The following is a 19,411-nucleotide window of genomic DNA, read 5'->3' as shown; positions in this document are numbered from 1 at the left end:
AGCTGCACATAAGGGAGCCATGAGGGGCTGGACCCGAAAGGCAGTAGGTTCTTTTTTTTTTTTTGCGGTACGTGGGCCTCTCACTGTTGTGGCCTCTCCCGTTGCGGAGCACAGCCTCCGGACGCGCAGGCTCAGCGGCCATGGCTCACGGGCGCAGCCGCTCCGCGGCACGTGGGATCCTCCCGGACCGGGGCACGAACCCGCGTCCCCTGCATCGGCAGGCGGACTCTCAACCACTGCGCCACCAGGGAAGCCCCAGTAGGTTCTTTGGACACATCTGGACTTTAGGTTCCCATGGGACTTGCGGAAGGGCATGGGGACTGGGGGTGGGAAGACTAGAGAGGCCTGACGTTTTCGGAGTTCACGTTGGCGTGACATCTGAGGAAGCGGGTCTGGCCCCTTGTCCTGTCCGAAACAAGCAGTAAAGTTTGCTCACGGCTGTGCTGCACAGCTTTGCGACCTTAGTCCTGGAATCCCCACTCCTGCCAGCTGACGACTGCACCTGCTTCTCAGTCCAGATCAGGGAGCAACACAGAAGAACTGCCCGTGATTGGCTGGAGGCCACCACTGTTCTCCAGGACTCCCTGTCAAAGAATTACCACCTCCACACTGTCTGCACGGGTTCAAAGACAAAGCTTGTCATTCATTCTGTAACTGTGATTGACAGCGCTGGGTTAGGCATCTTAGTAGCTCTCATAACTTCTGATCTGGTCTCTTATGGTGAATCGTCAGTAATAAATATTTCAATGATTTAGAGATCAGGCTTCAAGATAAGATACTTCCGAGAGAGGTGAGGGGAATCTAAAATTCACCTAAATAACACAAAAGGGCTCTGGAATACCACTGCTGGGAGACGGCCTTCCAGATTTACTCAGACCTAGGGTAGGGAAACAGACCTAGACAAAGAAAGAGATATTCCCGGGGAATCAGGCCAGTCTCTGCAGACTCTGGACAGAGGTGGGACGGCACCTCGGAGGGGAGGGAGAGGTGGCTGGTTCCGGTCTGACGGCCCCTCTCTCCGCGAACTGAAGCGGAAAGCAAGAGGGCTCTCAGGGACCAGGGGTGTCTGGGCCGGGCGGGTCGAACGCCCAGGGCACTGCGCCCCGCATATGCCGCTCCTGCAAGGAAAAGCTCTGGGTGCGTATGCGGCTTGTCACTTCCTGGGTGCGCAGCGTGAGCCCGAAAATGTCCTCGTGATAGCGTTGCTGATCCTGGAGGGGAAAGAGGGCGGGAGATCAAAACCCAAGTCGGAGTTGCCAGCGGGAGTGGGGGCGGCCCCCGGCCCCGCCCCTCCGCACCCGCAGCACGCCGATGACGTCGCCGGCCTCATCCAGCTCCATGTCGCCCTCTGTCGCCAAGATGCGCTGCACCGTCTGCAGGACGCTGGTTGCCATGGTGACATCGCCGCAGACAAACATGTGGCCCCGCTCGAGGCACAGCACGCGGTGCACCTCCGCAGCCAGCTCCGACCGCAGGATGTCCTGCACGTAGGTCTGAGGGGAGGCGGGGTCAGGGGCAGACCCCGGCGGGGCACCAGGCGGGGAAGGGCGGGCCCCGGGGGGAGCGGGCAGGGCGGGTCTTGGGTGCGGGAAAGATACCCAGCGCACCCGGTGGGGCCTTGGTGCGCTGGGGTGGGGTCTCAAGGGACGGAGACAAGTAAGGGGCGGGGCATGGGTGAGGGTGGGTGAGACCCAAAGGGGCCTTGGCACGAGGGTGGAGCCGAGTGGGGGCGGGCGTCTGAGCGCCACTGGGTCGAGCGGAGGGTGCGCACTGCAGGGGGCGGGGCCGGCCTGGGCCTGGGCCTAGGCGCCCCGGGTTACCCCTGCTCCCTCAGGGTCTCGCACCTTAGGGCTGTTGGGTTCCCGGGAGAAGGCGGTGAGGACGCGGCCGAACACCCCGCGCTGCTGGGCATCCTGCACCTCCTCGCGGTAGAGATGGTCGAGCTGGGAGCACCGGCAGCCGAACACCAAGGTCATGGGGGCAGGCTGCAGCCCTGCAAGCATGACTGCGGCTTGGGAGAGCCCCCCAACCCCCTCCTGGGGACACAGCCCTAGCTGGCCCTCCCACTGGCTACCCTCACCCAGGCTGAGGGGCCCACCCTTTACGGCAGAAACAACCACTCAGCTGTTTGGCCTCTAGGAGGGTTGGGATGCTTTCACAGAGATCCTGCCTGACGCTGATTTACAGAGAAGCCGAAGGTCACAGGAGATGGTGACTTCCCTCTGGTGGCATGGCCAGTAGTGACGCTGTGCTACGCTTGGGGCTTCTGACTCCATGCCCTTTGTGCCATCCAACACTGCAGTCTGAGACTGTCTGGCCCCTTCCCTGCTCTAAGTCCATATTCTCCCACACCTTCAGTTCCTGCCCTCTACACCTTCCTCTTAGTCACAAGCTCCCTTCTTTTGATTTACCAGCTCCCCTGGGCACCCCATGCCCAAACTGAACACCCTGTAGCTTCCTTGGGTCTCAGACACACCTAAGTGACCTCTGACACAGTCCAGAGTCCACCTGGGGCATATCTGTCTTCTGAGTCCCAGCCCCATCTTCTCCAGACATCCGGGTTCCCTTTGTTGTTAATCCAATCCAACACTACTTTGTGCTGGGCACCAGGAAGCCAGACCAACAGGGCACTGCCCTTGCCTCTAGGCCTCCGACCCCCTGGTCTAATAAAATTCTTTTCACCTTTGTGGCCCTGTTCCTTGCCCTCTTTCCTACCTGGTTCCTGCCTTCTAGCCCCTTGCTCTTTTGTGCCCCTAAGTTGTGTGACTCCCTCCTGCCTTCCAGTCATTCCCTTGGGCCCCAGCCTCACCTTTGCTCTCGATGTCGTGTAGCCGCTCCTGCCAAAATCCCCGGAAGGGGGCGATGCCAGTGCCCGGGCCCACGAGGATGCAGGGCAAGCTGGGATCAGGCGGCAGCCGGAAGGAGGGAGCCCTAGCCAAGAGACCCTCCATCAGGCCCACTTTGTTTCCCCATATCCCCCATTCTTATCAGCCTCAGCAGGGTTGGGAGAGGAGAACTCAACTTCCGCTGAAAATGAGTTAATGCTTGTGTCTAGCTCACAGTAAACGCAAAGTGTTTAATAAAAGAACTCTGCTGATTGGCAGAAACTTCCTGGACCTGTGGTTTCTGGAGGTTGGGTCAAAGGAAATAAAGCTTAAATTTGAATTGAAGAATGTTTTGGTGTTTCAGTTCAGGAGATATAGAAAGTATGGGGGAGGGAAGGACAGACAGCCTTTTAGTTCATCATGGGTTCGCTGAGTGTCTTTGTTTTAAACCATAGCCTCGACATTGGCATTTGGTTTGTACTCACTAGATTGGCAGTTTATCTGTAATTTAGCCTGCTGGATGGGTTTGGGCCACTAGGCCTAGCTGGTACCATCCTGGGAACACTTCTTTGTCCCACCTGAGACTTCCAGCTCCTGGGTGCTGGATGGGGCAATTCTGAACACAGCAGGAGGGAGGGGTACCCTGAGATCCTTCCCTTTCCTCCAGTGCTCAGTGTTACTGTGGGAACCTAACCAGTTCTCCCCGGACTAAATGCGGATGGGGCCCAGTTCCCAAGCACCCTGCCTGCCAACATCAGACTGACCCCAGAGATGTAGGGAGGGACACCGTACACCGTCTAAAAGCAACAGGGCCTGCTGGATCGAATCCCAGCCCCGTCTCTGGGAACTGCAGTTTCAAGATAGGACCCTAAGTCCAAATTAATGAAAGGCCCCAAACTTAGCCAGAGTTGTGAAATGGGTGCCCCGTCCTGGATATGCTAAGTGGGGCGTCCCTGCTCCCAATCACACCTTCACCAAAGCTTCTACCCTCACCCTGTGCGACTGCCTGCCGATCCCTCCACCTGTCCTCGGCCATCCGTGATGCACTCTGCCACCCCTGCTTGGACAGACACTCTCTTCCTGGTGCCCCGCCGGCCCCCCTCCCCCGCAGTGCTCACTTACCCCCTGATGAAGCAGGGTACGGGGTCTCCAGCCTTGAGTTGGCTCAGCCACGTGGAGCAGACTCCATAGTGCAGGGGACCCAGCCCATCTAGGGGGTTGGGGAGGGAGGGGGCCAGTGAGGGGTCCATCCCGGGGTCACGGTGTGCTCCTGGCCCTGCCCCTGCTTCCCAGCCTCACCTTGAGTCCTGTATGCCAGCACAGCTACTGTGAGGTGGATCTCTCCTGGATGGGTGCTGGGTGCTGAGCTGACCGAGTAGTACCGGGGCTGGAGCAGGGGCAGCTGGGTGAGAAGCAGTGGGGCAGGCAGTGCCACGGATGGAAACTGCTCGAGCACCTCCAGCAGGGTGGGGCAGCGGAACCACTTCCACTCCTCGTAGCGCCGGGGGTCCTGGTGGGGGCAGGGGGCAGTGAGCTTGGAACCAGCTAGCCCTGCGTGATGACCTCCCTTCTTGACCCCTCCGGAGCTGAGCCTCCTGGGGTTTCTCCCCGCTCAGTAGTTCAGGCCAACAAACATTTCTTGAGCACCTTCTCCATGCTTTTTTTTTTTTTTTTTTTTTTTTGCGGTACGCGGGCCTCTCACTGTTGTGGCCCCTCCTGTTGCGGAGCACAGGCTCCGGACGCGCAGGCCCAGCGGCCTTGGCTCACGGGCCCAGCCGCTCCGCGGTATGTGGGATCCTCCCGGACCGGGGCACGAACCCGTGTCCCCTGCATCGGCAGGTGGACTCTCAACCACTGCGCCACCAGGGAAGCCCTCCGTGCTTTTTTTTTTTTTTCCATCCTTTTGGCTGTGCTATGTGGCATGCGGGACCTTAGTTCCCCAACCAGGGATTGAACCCACGCCCCCTGCTGTGGAAGCGCAGAGTCTTAACCACTGGGCCGCCAGGGAAGTCCCCTCCGTGCTTCTTTAAGGCGAGAGAATTCAGAGATGAGTAGGAACTCCAGAGCTGGGTCTTAAAGCCCCAGCACGATAGCCAGGTGGGCTCCCATCCTGGCTCGTCCTGCCTCACCGGCCCCTGCTCCCCACTGGGGTGGCCCCCACCTGGCTGAGGGTCTCGAGCTCTTGCTGTTCACTGGGCTCTTCAGCCAGGGTGCTGAGCAGACGAAGAAGTTGAGGGCTGGGCGGGGAGGTGATGTCCAGGAAAAAGGTGAGAGCCTGGCGCAGCGTACACGGGGGCAGCCGGGGGTCCCGCACCCAGCCGGGAGGAGGGCCACCTGGGGGGGGCACAGGGTGCTCTGAGGAAGGGGCCAAGCCGGAATTGCATTGCCTGGGGAGTACAGGGGGACTAACCACCTCACGGTGTCTTATCAGAGGCCTGGCCCTCGAACAGTGGTGGTGGGCCTGTATGGGCAGCCCCTGTGAGCGTGAGTGTGTGTGTGTGTGTGTGTGTGTGCGTGTGTGTGTGTTTGAGGGCCCCTGCTGGACTGGGGTGGTCTGGGCTCCTGCCTTTCCCCACCCAGCTTGTTTGAACTCCAGGAACTGGTGCAGCGTGAGGTAGACCTGATGCCAGCTACAGAGCGGGCTAGGCTGTCGGGGGTGGGTGGAGTGGGGAAGCCTTTGAAAGGAGCCCAGAGGGAGGGGTGGCCTTCTGCGGGGGGGGGGGTGTCAGGGAGTTCTGAGAAGGGAGCCGCCCTCAGTGGACCTTCCAGCAACAAGGCCAGCCCGTCAGGAGGTGGCACAGCGCCTGTGAGTGGAGATGGCCACCTTCCACCAGACCCTGAACCTGAGGGGACCCTGGGGACCAGAGGGATGGAGCCCCTCACCTGGGCTGCCCTTCTCCAGTTGCTCCACTGCCACAGACTCGGTGGGCGGCGGCGGGTCCTCCACGCGGCTCATCAGCGCCTCCACGAGCCCCGGCCGGTTGGGCGGGCAGATGCCTATGTGGTCCCCCGGCTGGTACTGGAGCCCCTCCTGGCTTCCAGTGTCCAGGCGCACCAGGATCGTGGCCCGGCTGGGGGTGGGGAGAGGGGGCAGTTATAGGAGGGCTGGGCAGGAGGGGGGCGGAGCCAGGGTCTGGGGCGCGAGGGGCGGGGGCCGGCGTGGTGGGGCCAATTGGTCCTCCTCACGTGGACTTGCTGCTTTGTAGGTTTTCCACCAAGAGGACTGTGGCCTGGAACATCTTCCGCCTGTGCACGTGGATCAGGCCTGCGGGGCGGGGGACAGATGAGACAGAGCCGGAGCCGGGGACCCTGGCCTGGCCCCTGAGTGAGTCGGTCCCGGGCCCAGGGGGAGCTGGGGGTCCAGCAGAGTCAGGGTGAAATCAGGGCCGCACCTGGCAGCAGCTGGAGGCCCTCGGCCTGGGCGCTCAGCCGGTACCTCTGGCGTTTCCAGCTCCGTTTGGGGCTGAAGATGTCCTGGGCCGCGGCCTGGGCATCCTCCCCCACGCAGAACGTCTCACAGGAGGCCTGGGGGGTGAGGAGGTGAGGGCTGAGGCCCTCTGGCCACCAGGGAGGGCCTGGCGGCGAGCAGCTCAGGGGCGCTGATGCGGGAGATGGAGCTGGGCCTGCTGGGGCCCCAGTCGCCACCTCCCATTCCTGGGGCTGCCGGAGCAGAGGCGCCCGTCTCAGGCTTGCACCTGTGGGACAGGCAGCCCCGGGGGCAGGAGGGAGAGTGGAACCGAAACGGAGGCTGAGACTGATGGCATCGTGTCCTTCAGCCCATTTCGTGTCTTGGCCGCTGTGTTAGCTATTCCTTTGCATGTATTTTTGTCACGTCCGCTCGTTGGTTAACCTGGTGAATGTTAATCTTGTGCCCCAAGGAGCACAGAGCTTGGCACCGGAAGCTTCAGCGAACGCATCTACGCGTTCAGACCTGTGTTCACATTCTCACTCCTAGACTTAACAGCTTGCAGGCCTCCTTCTCCCTGTCTTTACACCTCCTTAGGGTCTGCTGAAGATAAGTACATGCTTCTATAAAGCCCTTAGGTGCTCCTGGAGTGGGCACAGAATTCCGGTGGCCTTGGGAGGGGTCTCCGACTGGTCTGTCTTCCCCCGCACTGCACACCAGGGGCTAGAGGGGGCCCCTGGGGCAGGACCCCTGGGAGGGTGTGTATCCTATTTGTTTCTGCTCAGGTGCAAGCCTGGCGAGCCGCTCGGCCGGCCGTCAGCTTGAAATCTAGGGCTCACCCATGACGGGCTGCTCCCACCCGTATCACCAGTGCTGTTAATCTTTCTTTTGTGTGTGTAAAGTATTATATCTCTTCCTTCCTTCCCTGGCCCCCTCCCTTCCTTCCTACCCCCACTGCTCCCACCCTGCTTAGCTCAGAGCCTTTCTGCTCTGGCTGGATGCTCCTCCTGTTGGCCCTGTGTCTCTAAAGTGGTGTCCCCAGGCCTCATGCCCTCTCCTCCCTTCTCCTGTCCCACTCCCAGCTTCCTGCCGAGTCCCTTGTCTGGATTCTTTAGTCTTGTTTCCCATTCCCTCTTCTTCTCCCCAGCAAACACTGCACCTGTGCTGGCCGGCCCTCCTGCTGGGATGCCCGCCTCCTTCCCATCAGTCCAGACCTGCTGAGCTCAAGCCTGGGGACCTTGGCGGGGCCAGCGCTGCCCTGGAGCAGTGTTAGGACTGCGAGAAGGAGGCCCGTTCAGCTCCAGGCGTGATCCCCAGACCAGGCAGAGCTGCTCTGGAGGAAGCCCAGGCTTGGGAATTCATGGCCCTGGGCTGGCCCCTCCTGTACTCCCCTAGCCTAGGACCCCCTCCAGTCCAGGCGCGGCCCCAAACCTGCCTAGCCTCTGACTTCCTGTAGTTCCTCAGCTTCAGCCCTCGCCTCTGACTAACCCTCTCTTGATCCTTCCCTTCTCCCTCCATCCTGCCCTGCACCCCTCCCTCTGTGCCCATGGGGGAGGGGGCGGGCAGCCCGTGCCTGCCTGAGGCTGCGGCCTGCGCCTGCAGAGGCCCTAGCAGCTCCACCCGTGCTGTCAGGGCCGTGTCGTCCCTCACCACTCGGGACTCAGCCAGAAGGGCTGGCTGTGCAGTGGCAAAACAAGGGTGGATTTTGGAGGAACAGGACGGGGCCAGAGAACCCAACGAGTACGGGCATCGGGGAGGGCCCCGCCTCCGTAGGTACGGCAGGTCTCGGGAGCAGATGTCCAGGCTGGAGTGACTCAGAATTCGGGGGGCAGGGTGGCAGGAGCGAGATGTCGGGAAGGGCCCGGGGGCTCACCTGGAAGGCAGCCTGGGCCCAGCCACGGAAGGCCTCCTCCTGGCCGCACAGCTCATCGCCCTGGCCCAGCTGAAGCAGCCGCTCCCCTCCCAGCTCTTCCAGCCGCGTGTCCACCGCACGAGCAAAGGCGCAGAAATGGGGGTACGCCCGGGAGCCCAGCCCAAACACACAGAACCTGGGGTGCAGGGAGCCGTCAGCGGAGGCCACCTCGTCCCCCGCTCCCCGGGGGCCCAGGCAGCTCCCCTCCCCCGCGGCTCCCCTAGCCGAGCCTCCCCGGACCTGAGGGTCCCCAGCGCCCCTGCGCTGTCGGTGTTACTGGACTCCTTCCTCTTCCGCCGCCAGGAGGACACCAGCGGGTCTGAGCAGGAGACGCTGTTGAAGCGGATTTTGTAACTCCTGCAAGAGAGGAGGGAGACGGGGTGTCACAGGGGACTGGAGACCAGGCGGGGCCCAGACGCGGCCAGGGGACGGCCTCAGGGTCTCCGGAACAGGCTTGGGATCGGGGCTGCGGCCCCAGGGGGTCTCTGAGCCTCCAGGCCCTGCCTCCCCTCCTGTCTCTGAAGGAGACCTCAGGACTGACGGCCCCGGGGCCTGGAGTTGGGGGGTCGCAAGGAAGAGGGTGTCCTGAGGCCCTGCTCAGCTGTCCTCCAGCTCGTTGGGAAAATGAGTGTGGAGCCGTGGGAGAACTCTTTAGACCTCCTTTCCTTTCCTTGTTTTTTTTTTTTTGCGGTACGCGGGCCTCTCACTGTTGTGGCCTCTCCCGTTGCGGAGCACAGGCTCCGGACGCGCAGGCTCAGCGGCCATGGCTCACGGGCCCAGCCGCTCCGCGGCATGTGGTATCTTCCCGGACCGGGGCACGAACCCGCGTCCCCTGCATCGGCAGGCGGACTCTCAACCACTGCGCTACCAGGGAAGCCCCCTCCTTTCCTTTTGTGTCTCCAGATGTCTCCCTGTCCCCCCGCCCCCAAAACTCCCATCCTACTCACTTGTGTTGCTCTGGCCGAGGGGAGCTGTTGTAGGGGCCCGACATCTCCATCAGGGCTGCCGCAAAGCTCTGGCGAGGGCAAACGTTGGCATCACGATTAGTTTTGTTTTATTTCAAACTATACAAAATTTCATTCTACACTGGACTGGCCCTTGTTATTATTATTTATGACCTTAAATTTTAATTTGTTTTGAACATTTCAAAAGAGAGGTATTGGCTTTTTGAAAACATTACAGAAGCGTGTAAAGTAATAAAAGAGAAACTCTACCCTTCCCTTCCCTCCAGTCTCATCCCCCAAGGCATGTGTACCATGGACAGATGTTAAACTTTCTATAGTTTATTTTTTAAAGTAAAAATGAGATCATATTATGTTTACCTGCTTTTTGTCAATAACCTATCATGGATATCCTTCCAGGTCAACACACCAAGATTGACCTCATTCTTTTTTTTTTTTTGGCCGTACTATGCGGCTTGTGGGATCTTAGTTTCCTGGCCAGGGATCAAACCCGGGTCCCCTGCAGTGGAAGCACAGAGTCCTAACCACTGGACTGCCAGGGAAGTCCCAGACCTCATTCTTTCGAATGATTACACAGCATCCCATCATTTGTAGGTACCATGGAGACTTCCCCCTGCCTGGGGATATCTGGATGGTCTAGGCACAATGCTGGAACACTCATATACGCCTGTTTCCTCCTTTGCGTATTTCAGTAGGGTAGTCCTTAGAAGTGGAACCGCTGAGTCAGAGGGTTTAAAAGCTTGGTGGCGTGGTCAGATGGTCCTGTAGCATCAGGATAGAGGAATGCTCTTTCCTCAGTCCTGTCCACACTGGATGTGACCAGTCCAATCTGATAGGTGGGAAATGGCTCTCAGTCTCCCTGCATTGCCTTGATCCCTAGTGGCACTGATATCTTCTAGAAAGCTGGGCTGTATCATATGCTGCCACGGACAGAGCTTAGAACCACACACGACAATCTTCACACAGGAAAAACCAAAACGCGGCAAGGCCGTAATATCCTAGGGTTAACCGTAGACGCATTTAGACGGTGAGCCTACAGGTTCACCGTAATCAGCACGGACGACCTTAAGTTTATTTCTTGAACATTTTCTTGAAGTAATGTACATAAGGAAAAGCACCCACCTTATAAATGCAAAGCTTTACAGATTTGCGTAAACGGAACCTACCTGTGTCATCAGCATCCCATCAAGAAACGTCACCAGCGTCCTAGAAGTCACCTTGGTGTCACCCCACCCCAGTCACTCCCCACCCCCTCTCTGGGGTAACCACCCGGTCTCCTGATTAAAAGCCCAGGGAATTGTTCTGCCTCTTCCTGAAGCTGATACAAAGTGAGTCCCACGGTCTGATTCTTTCGTGTCTGGCTTCTTTCCCTCTGCGTGATGTTTGAGATTCATCTGTTTTGTTGGGTGTGGTTGTATTTTGTCGTGTGTGGTTGTATTATTTTGTTCACCCTCATGGCTGCACGGCATTTCAATAGACCACGATGTATTTATCCGTTCTACGGCTGAGAGTCATTTGAACTGTTTCCAGCGCGGGGATATCATGAACAGTGCTGCTCTAAATATTCTTGTTTGTGTTGTTCGTAAATATATACCATTTTCTGTAGGGCAAATTCCTAGGTTTGCTCCCTTTAGAAACATTTGAGGTAGAATGTACACACATTGAAACGCACGGAACTTAAGGGTGCAGTTCAATCGGTTTGGCTGTACGGTAGTTTCATTAAAAAAAAAAAAAAAAAGTTAAACATAACATCTACCCACTGACCTAGCAGTCCCACTCCTAGGTATTTATCCAAGAGAAATGAAAACATAAGGCCACAAAAGCCTTGTACAGAAATGTTCATAACAGCTTTAATCACAATAGCCAAGCGCTGGAAACGGCCCAGGTGTCCGTCAACAGAGAAGGAGAGAAATAAACTGTTCACGCCATGGGCGTGGCTCAGCCATGGAGAGGAACGAGCCACTGAGTCACTCAGCAGCGAGGTGAACCTCCAAAGCGGGGGGGGGGGGGGAGTGAAAGAAGCCAGAATACCGTGCTCCCCTCTCTATGATGTTCTAGACCAGGCGACAGGAATCGGGACGGTGGTCGCCTTTGGTGGGGAGATTGAGAGGTGGATTGACTTGGGGAGTTGACAAGGGGGACTTTCTAAGTGATGGAAGTGTTCTCTGGCTTGATGGGGTTGTGGGTCACATGGAGGTAACTATTACTTTTATACTAAAAAAAACGTAGTGACTCTAGTTTCTTTAAAAAGCAGATCAGAAGCAGGGCTGAATGGGCAGCGAGGCAGGGGAGAAGGCTTCCATGAGCATTCTGCTCTAGGGGACTTGAGGAGGTACTTAGCGCTAAGAAGGCATTTAGAAACAGAAGCAGATAGGGGCTCCAGAAATGAATGTTCCTGGGGACGGCCAGAGACAGAGCAGCAGGAAGGACAGTGATTAACAGTAAAGGATTCAGTGGTGGGACTCCAGTTTATTCCTTTCAAGATTTGTTCAGAAAGTGAAGTTTCCTCATCTCTGTTGGCATCTGAGCAGGGCTCTTTTCTTTTGTTAAGAGAAGAAGAAATGACAAAGCTGAGATCTCGCTTTAAGTGCCGTCTTTCCCATTTGTCAGTGCCTGGCCAGCCAGGAGGTGCCTTCCGTGTATTAAACACTTGCTCTGATAATGGAAATGACTTGGGGACCCAGCTAAGCAGGTGTGTCTGTGTCTGTGTGTGTGTGTGGCAGCCGCAAGGGTGGGCCTGGAGTGTGGCTTGTGTAGGCCCTTGGGTCCCAGTGGACTGTCCATGCTCCTACTCTCACGGCATCTCCGCTTTCCATCATGGGGTTGGGGGTCCCGCCCAGCCATTCCAATTCTGAGTCTCCCTTCGTTCCCAGCGGCCCCTTTCCTGGCAGGCCTCACCTCTCCATTCTCTGGGGGATCACCGTTCCCAAAGGTGCTGGTCACCACCAACACCAGCGTCTCGTGCTCCAGGGACACCACGTCATACTCATCCATGCACAGGACCTGTGGGCAAGGAGAAGACCATGTCCTGGGGAGCTGTGCTGCGCTGCTCTGGTTTTTTTTATTCTAGTCCTCCCGGCAGGGCAAGGTTCAGGTCCCGACTCGATCTCTGAACCCCTGAGGATCCCGGGGTTCCTCGTGGGCCCTGCCTTATGACCCTCTCCTGTTCTCCAGGCTGTGTCTGAAGGTGGGGGCAGAACCCCCCTTCTTTTCAGATCCCTGCCCTCTGGGCTCAGTCCTACCCGAGGGTCGAAGGCCTTCCGGAAGAGCCTCCCCAGCTGCTGTGCATAGCTCTGGGCCCGGCCGGTCTCGGAGGCGTACAGAATCGTCGCCTTCACTCGCTTCGCCATCACGGTGCCCATGAGGGAGGCAGAGATCTTCACCGCACTGTGGGCAAGGGTGGGGTGAAGGGGTCCCGGGCGCACAGAGACGGGGCCTCCCCAGGTGCGTGACCCAAGCAAGGTCTTGGTGGGTGTGGAGGGGTGGAGTGCCCAGACCACTGCTGGCGATGGGGGGAGGGTCTGGGTATGTGGGAGGGAGGGCAGCACTCCCAGGGAACCTACTTGGCCACTTCCTTAAAGGTCTTCTTCCTGGTGATGCCGGTGCCCTTGGCTGTGCTCCCCTTCCAGGGGTCTGGCTACAGGGAAGCGATGGGGGGGGAGGGAGTGGAGGGAGAGGTAAGGAGAGAGAACAGAAGGTTGGAGGCCCCTGGGGCTGCTCAGTCAGAGCTGGCATGGTGGGCAAGAGCCAGTGGGGTGGGCACCTGGTAGCGGAAAGCAGGGGACAGGACATAGTTGACCATCTCCTGATGGAAGACTGGGGTGAGGCTGCCCGAGATGGGGGGCACGATCCAGGCCCAGTCGGCAGGGCAGCCCCCCCTGGCCTTCTGCTCGTTCTCCAGGTGCTTCATGAAGGAGGCCGTGGCAGCGTGGTGGTCCACAATGGTCACTTTGGCAAGCTGGGGTGAGGGATGGGCTTAGACTCAGCCCACGGACCCTGCGCTTCCGTCACCCCAAACCTAACATCTCCCGTCTTCCCTGAACCAGTGTCGCCCCTAACTGTGGCACGCGTGGTCAGCAGGCAAAAGGAACTCCAATCTGTGTTCTCGGTATGCCTCCCACACCCAAATAGCCCAAACTCTCGAGACCACATAGAAGTACTCAGCAGGCACTAGTTTCCTCCAATGACAATGCTCAGCGTGCCCTCGTCCTGGAATTAGAGTTTCCGGAATCCAGTGGGTCCCACCAACTGCAGTACGCAGTATACCCTGGGGGCCAGAATCACCGAGCACTAATCAGCTAGGTTCCCATAATTACAGTGCTGGGACTACAGGCCCGGCGCGCCCCGTGGCGCTCAGACTCGGGAACTCCTTCCAGCTTTCTCTGACCCCCGGCCCAGTCTCTGAGTGCCTCCCTCTCTTCCAGCCCCGATCCCCTGTGCTCCTGGCCAGTCGGGGCCTGTGTACCTGGTAACTGTGCAGCACAGCCAAGTTGATTTCCACGGCTGCCTTATCTTTCCACAGGGATGAGGTGGTCCGGGTATCCAGGTCCATGCAGACGGCCACGTCCTGAGAGCAGGGGTGCGCGGCAGTGGTTGGCAGGGGGCGGGGGAGGGTGGGTGGAGAACATCTTTGTTTCCAGCTCGTGAGTGGAAGGGGTGAGGGCGGGTGGGTAGCCAGCAGGAGGCCTGAGTGCTTCACTTGGGGCTGATTCAGGTTCCTGCCTGCAAAGGCACCACAGGGCAGAGAGGGACCCTGGGGCCGGCCACATCTCAGCCCCGGGCCTTCATTTCTCATCTCTAAAACGGGTTTTACCATGTTTTGAGTCAAAATATGCTTTGAGAAACGGACGAAAGTTACAGTTACAGCTCCTGTCCCCGGAAAAACCACTGCATCTTCGCACGCAGGTACATACCCCCCTTTGCCCTGACCTTGGTGGTTCCAGAGCCCTCCTCTGCAGTTCTAGGTCAGGAGGCCGACCGGACCTGACCTTGTTCAGATTCTCCATGCTGCCGACATCCTATACGTGTCCCCAAGGCCCCCTGCCCCACAGGTCCTCACCTCCAGGATGTTGTAGCGGTGGGGATCACACAGGTCCCGCATGCCAATCTCCGTGCTCATGTACCAGCCGCTGAAGGGGGCTGCAGGGAACTCCAGGCCCCCAATTTCCAGCAGCATGTTGGACACTGCTGGGAGGGCGTACCAGCGCAGGCCCAGGGCCGAGAACCACTCCAGCCTGGGGGCGTGAGGGCGTGGGATCAGCCCTGTGGAGCCTTGCCTACTGGGCCAGCCCCTGGGCAGCCCTCTCCTCCACCCGTCCCGGCCCCTCTCGTGCTCACGTGGGGTGCTCCAGGGGGACCTCGAGGACCAGTTCGGGGGGCAGAACAAAGAGCTCTGGAGCCTCATCTGGGGTCTGGAGCAGCAGGGGCAGCACATCAAAGCGGCCGTTTCCTGGGGTCCAGCCGTGCTGGATGCAGAGCTGCGGGCAGAGGGGCCGGAGATGGGAATGAGGGGCCCAACCTTGTGCCCTCCTCAGGGACCTGCTTCTTTGGCATCTCCCATCCTTCGTCTCAGTGAGGTCTCCTCTCCCTGCTGCGCTGACCGCTCTTTGACTGGACCCTTTGGTCTCCTCCCAGAGCCCTCGGGCTGGCCTCCCCGTTTCCACCTGCCCACGCCCACCTCGGTGATCTCCACGTTGGCTGGGTCCCCCCTCACGGAGCCGTCCTGCTGCCTGTAGCCCGCGTAGCGCACCAGTTGGCTGTTCCAGATGCGGAAGTCTCCGCGGCCCGGAGCGCGCTGGGGGAACACCGTGATGGCCGAACTGACGTGGGGACGAGAGCTGGTCAGAGCCCAAGTTCACTGCCTGTGCCTGGGGGAGGGGGTGGGGTCTCGAGCAGGGCGGGGGGCACTCACCGGAGGTTGCCCCGGTTGGTGGCGTACTTGACGTGGTTGCAGATGTAGGTGAACATCTCCTGTGCAGAGCTGCAATCCCGCGCGTCAAACACCTGAGCCATCCGAGGCAGGGAGACAGGAGGGAGACAGGGGTCTTGAGTATCAGCCCCAGGAGAAGGCAAGGACGCGGGGCAGGGACTAGTGACCTTGTCTGCAGCCTTCGAAGGCTGCGGGGGGCGGGTCACAGGCTGTGAACCATGGTTCTTTCTCCTCTCGGGAGCCTCCCTGACCATTTGCACCCACACTGACCCTTCCTGCCCTGCACCCCACACACCCGGCGTAGTCTGGCCTGTTCCTTATCTGCTCTCCGGGGCAAGTGTCTCCCCATCCCTACGGAAGCTGACTCGGCACCTGGTACAGAGGAGGGACCCAGTCACTGTCAAACTGATGATCGGGCCAGGGCACCAAATGATGGGGATGCCGCCTGGGGGTGTGGGTGGCGAGCTCCCCATTTCTCATGGTGCTCAAGCAAAAGCAGGTGGCCCCCGCCAGTCTTCTGACTCTCCTTGAGCACACTGATGATGGGAAGGGGGGTGGCTGCAGTAGGGGGCCCCCGGGGACTCTGCCCATCCTGACATTCCGAAGCAATCAGGAGTCATCCTGACTGGGGGGGTGGAGGTCCCAGCAAGGGGCTGGGAGGTCCCTTTCCTGCTTCAGGGAGGAGGGGACTCGTGTTGGTGATAGGGGCAGCGGTGACAGTGGCTGGCCTGGGGCCAACAGCGGGGTCAAATACGGAACCTCTGGTGGGTTCAGAGTCGAGCTGGAGCTTTGAACAACTTAAAGCGTTTTGTTAAGTGTCAGGCAGGATTGTTCTGATTTTATTTGCGCCTCCTTTGGGATTTACTCCGCACATGGCTTTCTTCCAAATTCTCTGGTGTCCGGTTACAACTAAGGAGGCCAAGGTCACGGATCCAGTTCCCCTGTGGGTCAGCTCGCTTCTGGTAGAGCCGGGCCACAGGCTGTTCCAGTAGCCCACGGGAGCTTGAGTCATATAGCGGGGTGTGTGAAGGAGGGTGTGAGGCCCAGGCTCCGGGGGACTGGGAGGGAGCAGTGTGTTTGGGGTGAGGACGCTGGGCTGGGCAAGCAGGGGCCTTTTTTTTTTTTTTTTTTTTGCGGTACGCGGGCCTCTCACTGTTGTGGCCTCTCTCGCCGCGGAGCACAGTCTCCGGACGCTCAGGCTCAGCGGCCATGGCTCATGGGCTCAGCCGCTCCGCGGCATGTGGGATCCTCCCGGACCGGGGCACGAACTCGTGTCCCCTGCATCAGCAGGCGGACTCCCAGCCACTGCGCCACTAGGGAAGCCCGGGGGCCTTTTTTGGAAGACTGCTCTTGTTGCTCTGACCGTACCCCCCCGGGATCACCGCTCAGCTGTCCTCACCTACTCAGTGCGTCCCTCTGTCCATCTGGGTGATTCTCCCCCCGAGACAGCCAAGGCGCTGCTATGGGGCTTAACGACCAGGTGGTAGCTGCTGGGCTGTGGGCTCCCCTGGGGTAGAGGGAATGGGCGGGGTCTCCCCACTGCTCGGGAACCCCCCGGGAAGCCTCAGGAGCCGTCGCACCCCCTGTTTTCCTCTCCTGTGTCCCCCTGTCCCCACACTGGGTGCTGGCTAGCCAGCCACACCTGCAGCTTCCCCCACTGGATCCGGCCCACGCAGCGGGGGGCGTTGCGCCAGGCCTGCTTGGCCCCGAACACCAGCTCGCTCTCACGAAGCTGGTAGGTGCCTGTGGCCGCCACCTCGGCTTCCACTTCCTGAAGCCGCTCCTTGTGAGCCTGGGAGCCGCTCCTGGGGAGGAGAGGGGAGCAAGAGGAAGCCGTGGGCGGGGGAGGGCCCCCCGGCTTGGTGAGGGTTTGGCGAGGGTGGCGGTGTTGAGCTCCGGCCCCACGTGGTACCGGGATGGGGGGAATGCGAGGGGCCCCGGGGGAAGGGCCACCGGCCTCTAGGTCTCAGCAGGACCAGGGCCGAGGGTGGGCTGCGGGTCTCGGGGGAGGGCTTACCTCTTGATGGAGCTGTAGTACTGGTTGATGAAGTCCCTGGCCTGGCTCAGCAGCTGCTCAGGGGGCGGAGGGCCCTGGGAGGGTCGGCTCTGCAGTTTCCGTGGAAACACCAGGGAGCCCAGGCAGCGTCTGGGGGTGCAGGGCCCGTCCTGGGTCGGGGTGGGGGGTGGTGGCCGAGAGAGCAGGGAGCATCAGATCAGGACCAGATCGGGGCTGGGGGCAGGGCCTGGAGGCAGAGTCTGGGGCAGAGGGAGGGAGGGTCCCGGGAGGTGTGCGTTGGGCCCCCCCCCCCAAGACTGGAAATAGCCGGGAGGTCGGGCTGGGCTAGGGAGGCTGAGAGCGCACGTTCCTTAGCTGGTCAGGCTCTTCCCGGTCTCCTCTCCCTTTGAGGGGACGGGCCTCAGCCATGTTGACCTTGACTTGGGAGATGGGGGGCTCCAGGCCTTACCTGCTGTGACTGCGCGCACAGAGTGTCGTAGGTGATGCTCCCCGCCTCCCAGTTCTTCACGCGAGGGAACTTGGGCCCCTCTGGAGGCCGGGTTAGCTGGGGGCTGTTGGGAGCCGGGCTGGGGTCATGGGAGAGAAGTGTGTGACCCTTTGGACGTGCCCCAGAGACCCCTCCGCCAGCACTGAGCGTCCAGTGATTGCCTGCTCGCTTGCCACGTGCTGGCTCACCCTTCCTCCCAGCCCTTGCCACAGCCTTGGAAGGTAAGCAATGTTGCACCCCGTTTACAGGTGAGAGATCTGAGGCTCAGCGAAGTGAAGGATCTCGCCAAGGGCCGCACGGGCAGAGCTGCCGCTTCTCCACCCAGGCCCGCCGCACTCCTCTGGACGCTCAGCCAGACCCTGGGCTCCCGGGGCTGCGGCGCTGGGATCCTGAGGCCCTGGCCCGAGGCCGGGTCCTCATCCCCGCTGCCTCCTCTGGACGTGGGGTGTCCAGCCCCCTGAGGTTGAGGTGAGCCCGGCCTGGAGGGGACGGAGCCCCAGGAAGCCCCGGCAGGGATTCCTCAGCCCAGATTTCCCTCCGGCCTCAGAGGCCTTATCACTTCCTCCCAGGGCTGCCAGCCCAGCCTCGGGGAGGAAGGGAGGGACGCAGGCCACCCGCGCGCCTGTGCGGCCAGGCCCCCGGCCCCTTCGCCCTTCCGCGCAGAGCTGCCTGCAGCCCGGCCACCCCGGCTGGCCTGTCACCCCACCTGGCCTCGGGCTGCGTCCTTACTCTCTCCAGGGACCTCTGCCCTAGGGGCGCCCCTGCTGGGGTCTGGGGCTGCAGGGTCCGTTTGGGGGTTGATGGCCAGTGGGAGGAGGGGTCTGGAGCAGGGGAAAAGGGCCTAGCAGCTCTCTCTTCACAGTTCCTCCCGAGGGCCTCAGTCTCTCCCCCGTCCTCTCAGTCCCTTGTACCTACCTCTCCCCAGCTCCTTTCCACTCCTGTTAAATAATCATGGCTGTCTGTCGGTCTTGCCGTGAACTAGAAACTTAACAGCAACTCCATGGGGTCAAGTACTGCTATCTCCATATTTTGCATAAACGGAGGCTCAGAGAGGTTAGGTAACTTGCTCAAAGTCGAACAGCTCTTGGCAGCAGAGCAGCATTCAAACCCTGGCCATTCGCACCTGGTGAGCTGGCACCCTCACCCCCGACCTTCACCTGTCGCCTGCCGGCCTGGATCCCGGCCTCTTGTCTGAGCCTCCCTGACCACCTTGTTCTGTCCACGCTGACAGCCGTTTGGGTGGGTGACCTGGCCCTCCTGCCTGGGCTGCAGGCTCCAGCCCTTCCAAGCTGGGCCTTTAGGCCTTGACCTGCCCCTCTGCCGCCTGTTCCCAGCCTCCGCAGCCCTCACCTGTGGTCTGGCGCGGGCGGGGGTGCGGGTGCCGGTGCCCGGCTGGGCTCGGGCGCTGGGGAGGCCGCGCCCTGTTTGCTGCACAGCCCGAGGCCCAGCCCTAGCCCCAGGCCGCAGGGTGGCCCGGGCTCCTGGCCCACGCTCTTCAAGTTGCCCATGTCGGCTTCGGCCGCGTCTGCTCTGTGGCTCCCGGCACAGCCTCAGCCTTTTCCTTAGGAAGGGGAGGGGGCAGTGGGAGGGGGCTCTCCACTGCTGGCCCTCGCCCCGCCCCTGTCCCACACACAATGGGACAGGAACAAGCCCGGCTGGGAGGCTCGAAAGCCTCGGCTCCATGCCCGCAGGCCCGGAGGGTGGAGGGCCGGACGCCTGGGTTCCGCTCTGAGGACGAGGGAAGATAAGTGGGAACCCAGGTGCTGGCAGACCCCTGGGGCCCGAGTGCAGGAGCTGGGGTGCAGGGGGACGGTGGGGTGGGCTAGCCAGAGCGCCAGCAAGACCCTTCTGTGGTATCTGACCAGAGGGCAGG

At 60.5% G+C, this 19,411-nt stretch overlaps 1 protein-coding gene across 1 annotated transcript; it reads right to left on the bottom strand.

Annotated features, from left to right (window-relative positions):
* Positions 1-1,032: 1,032 nt before the first annotated feature.
* Positions 1,033-19,046, bottom strand: NOS3 (nitric oxide synthase 3; the record flags this gene model as incomplete). Its single annotated transcript, XM_079931148.1, has 26 exons — positions 1,033-1,211; positions 1,299-1,493; positions 1,845-1,993; positions 2,810-2,931; positions 3,948-4,035; positions 4,125-4,335; positions 4,987-5,159; positions 5,709-5,896; positions 6,012-6,090; positions 6,218-6,350; positions 8,105-8,279; positions 8,384-8,500; positions 9,091-9,158; positions 12,004-12,108; positions 12,348-12,492; positions 12,669-12,742; positions 12,869-13,063; positions 13,571-13,672; positions 14,165-14,339; positions 14,443-14,582; positions 14,783-14,924; positions 15,017-15,108; positions 16,677-16,839; positions 17,052-17,200; positions 17,500-17,617; positions 18,889-19,046. The coding sequence occupies 26 exons, from the start codon at positions 19,044-19,046 to the stop codon at positions 1,050-1,052; spliced, it is 3,618 nt and encodes a 1,205-aa protein (XP_079787274.1). The 3' UTR covers positions 1,033-1,049.
* Positions 19,047-19,411: the final 365 nt, after the last annotated feature.

This window comes from Stenella coeruleoalba, assembly GCF_951394435.1.
Source record: "Stenella coeruleoalba genome assembly, chromosome: 9".
Taxonomy (NCBI): domain Eukaryota; kingdom Metazoa; phylum Chordata; class Mammalia; order Artiodactyla; family Delphinidae; genus Stenella; species Stenella coeruleoalba.
Note: the sequence above shows the minus strand (reverse complement) of the source record. Positions and strands in the feature narration are given on the sequence as shown.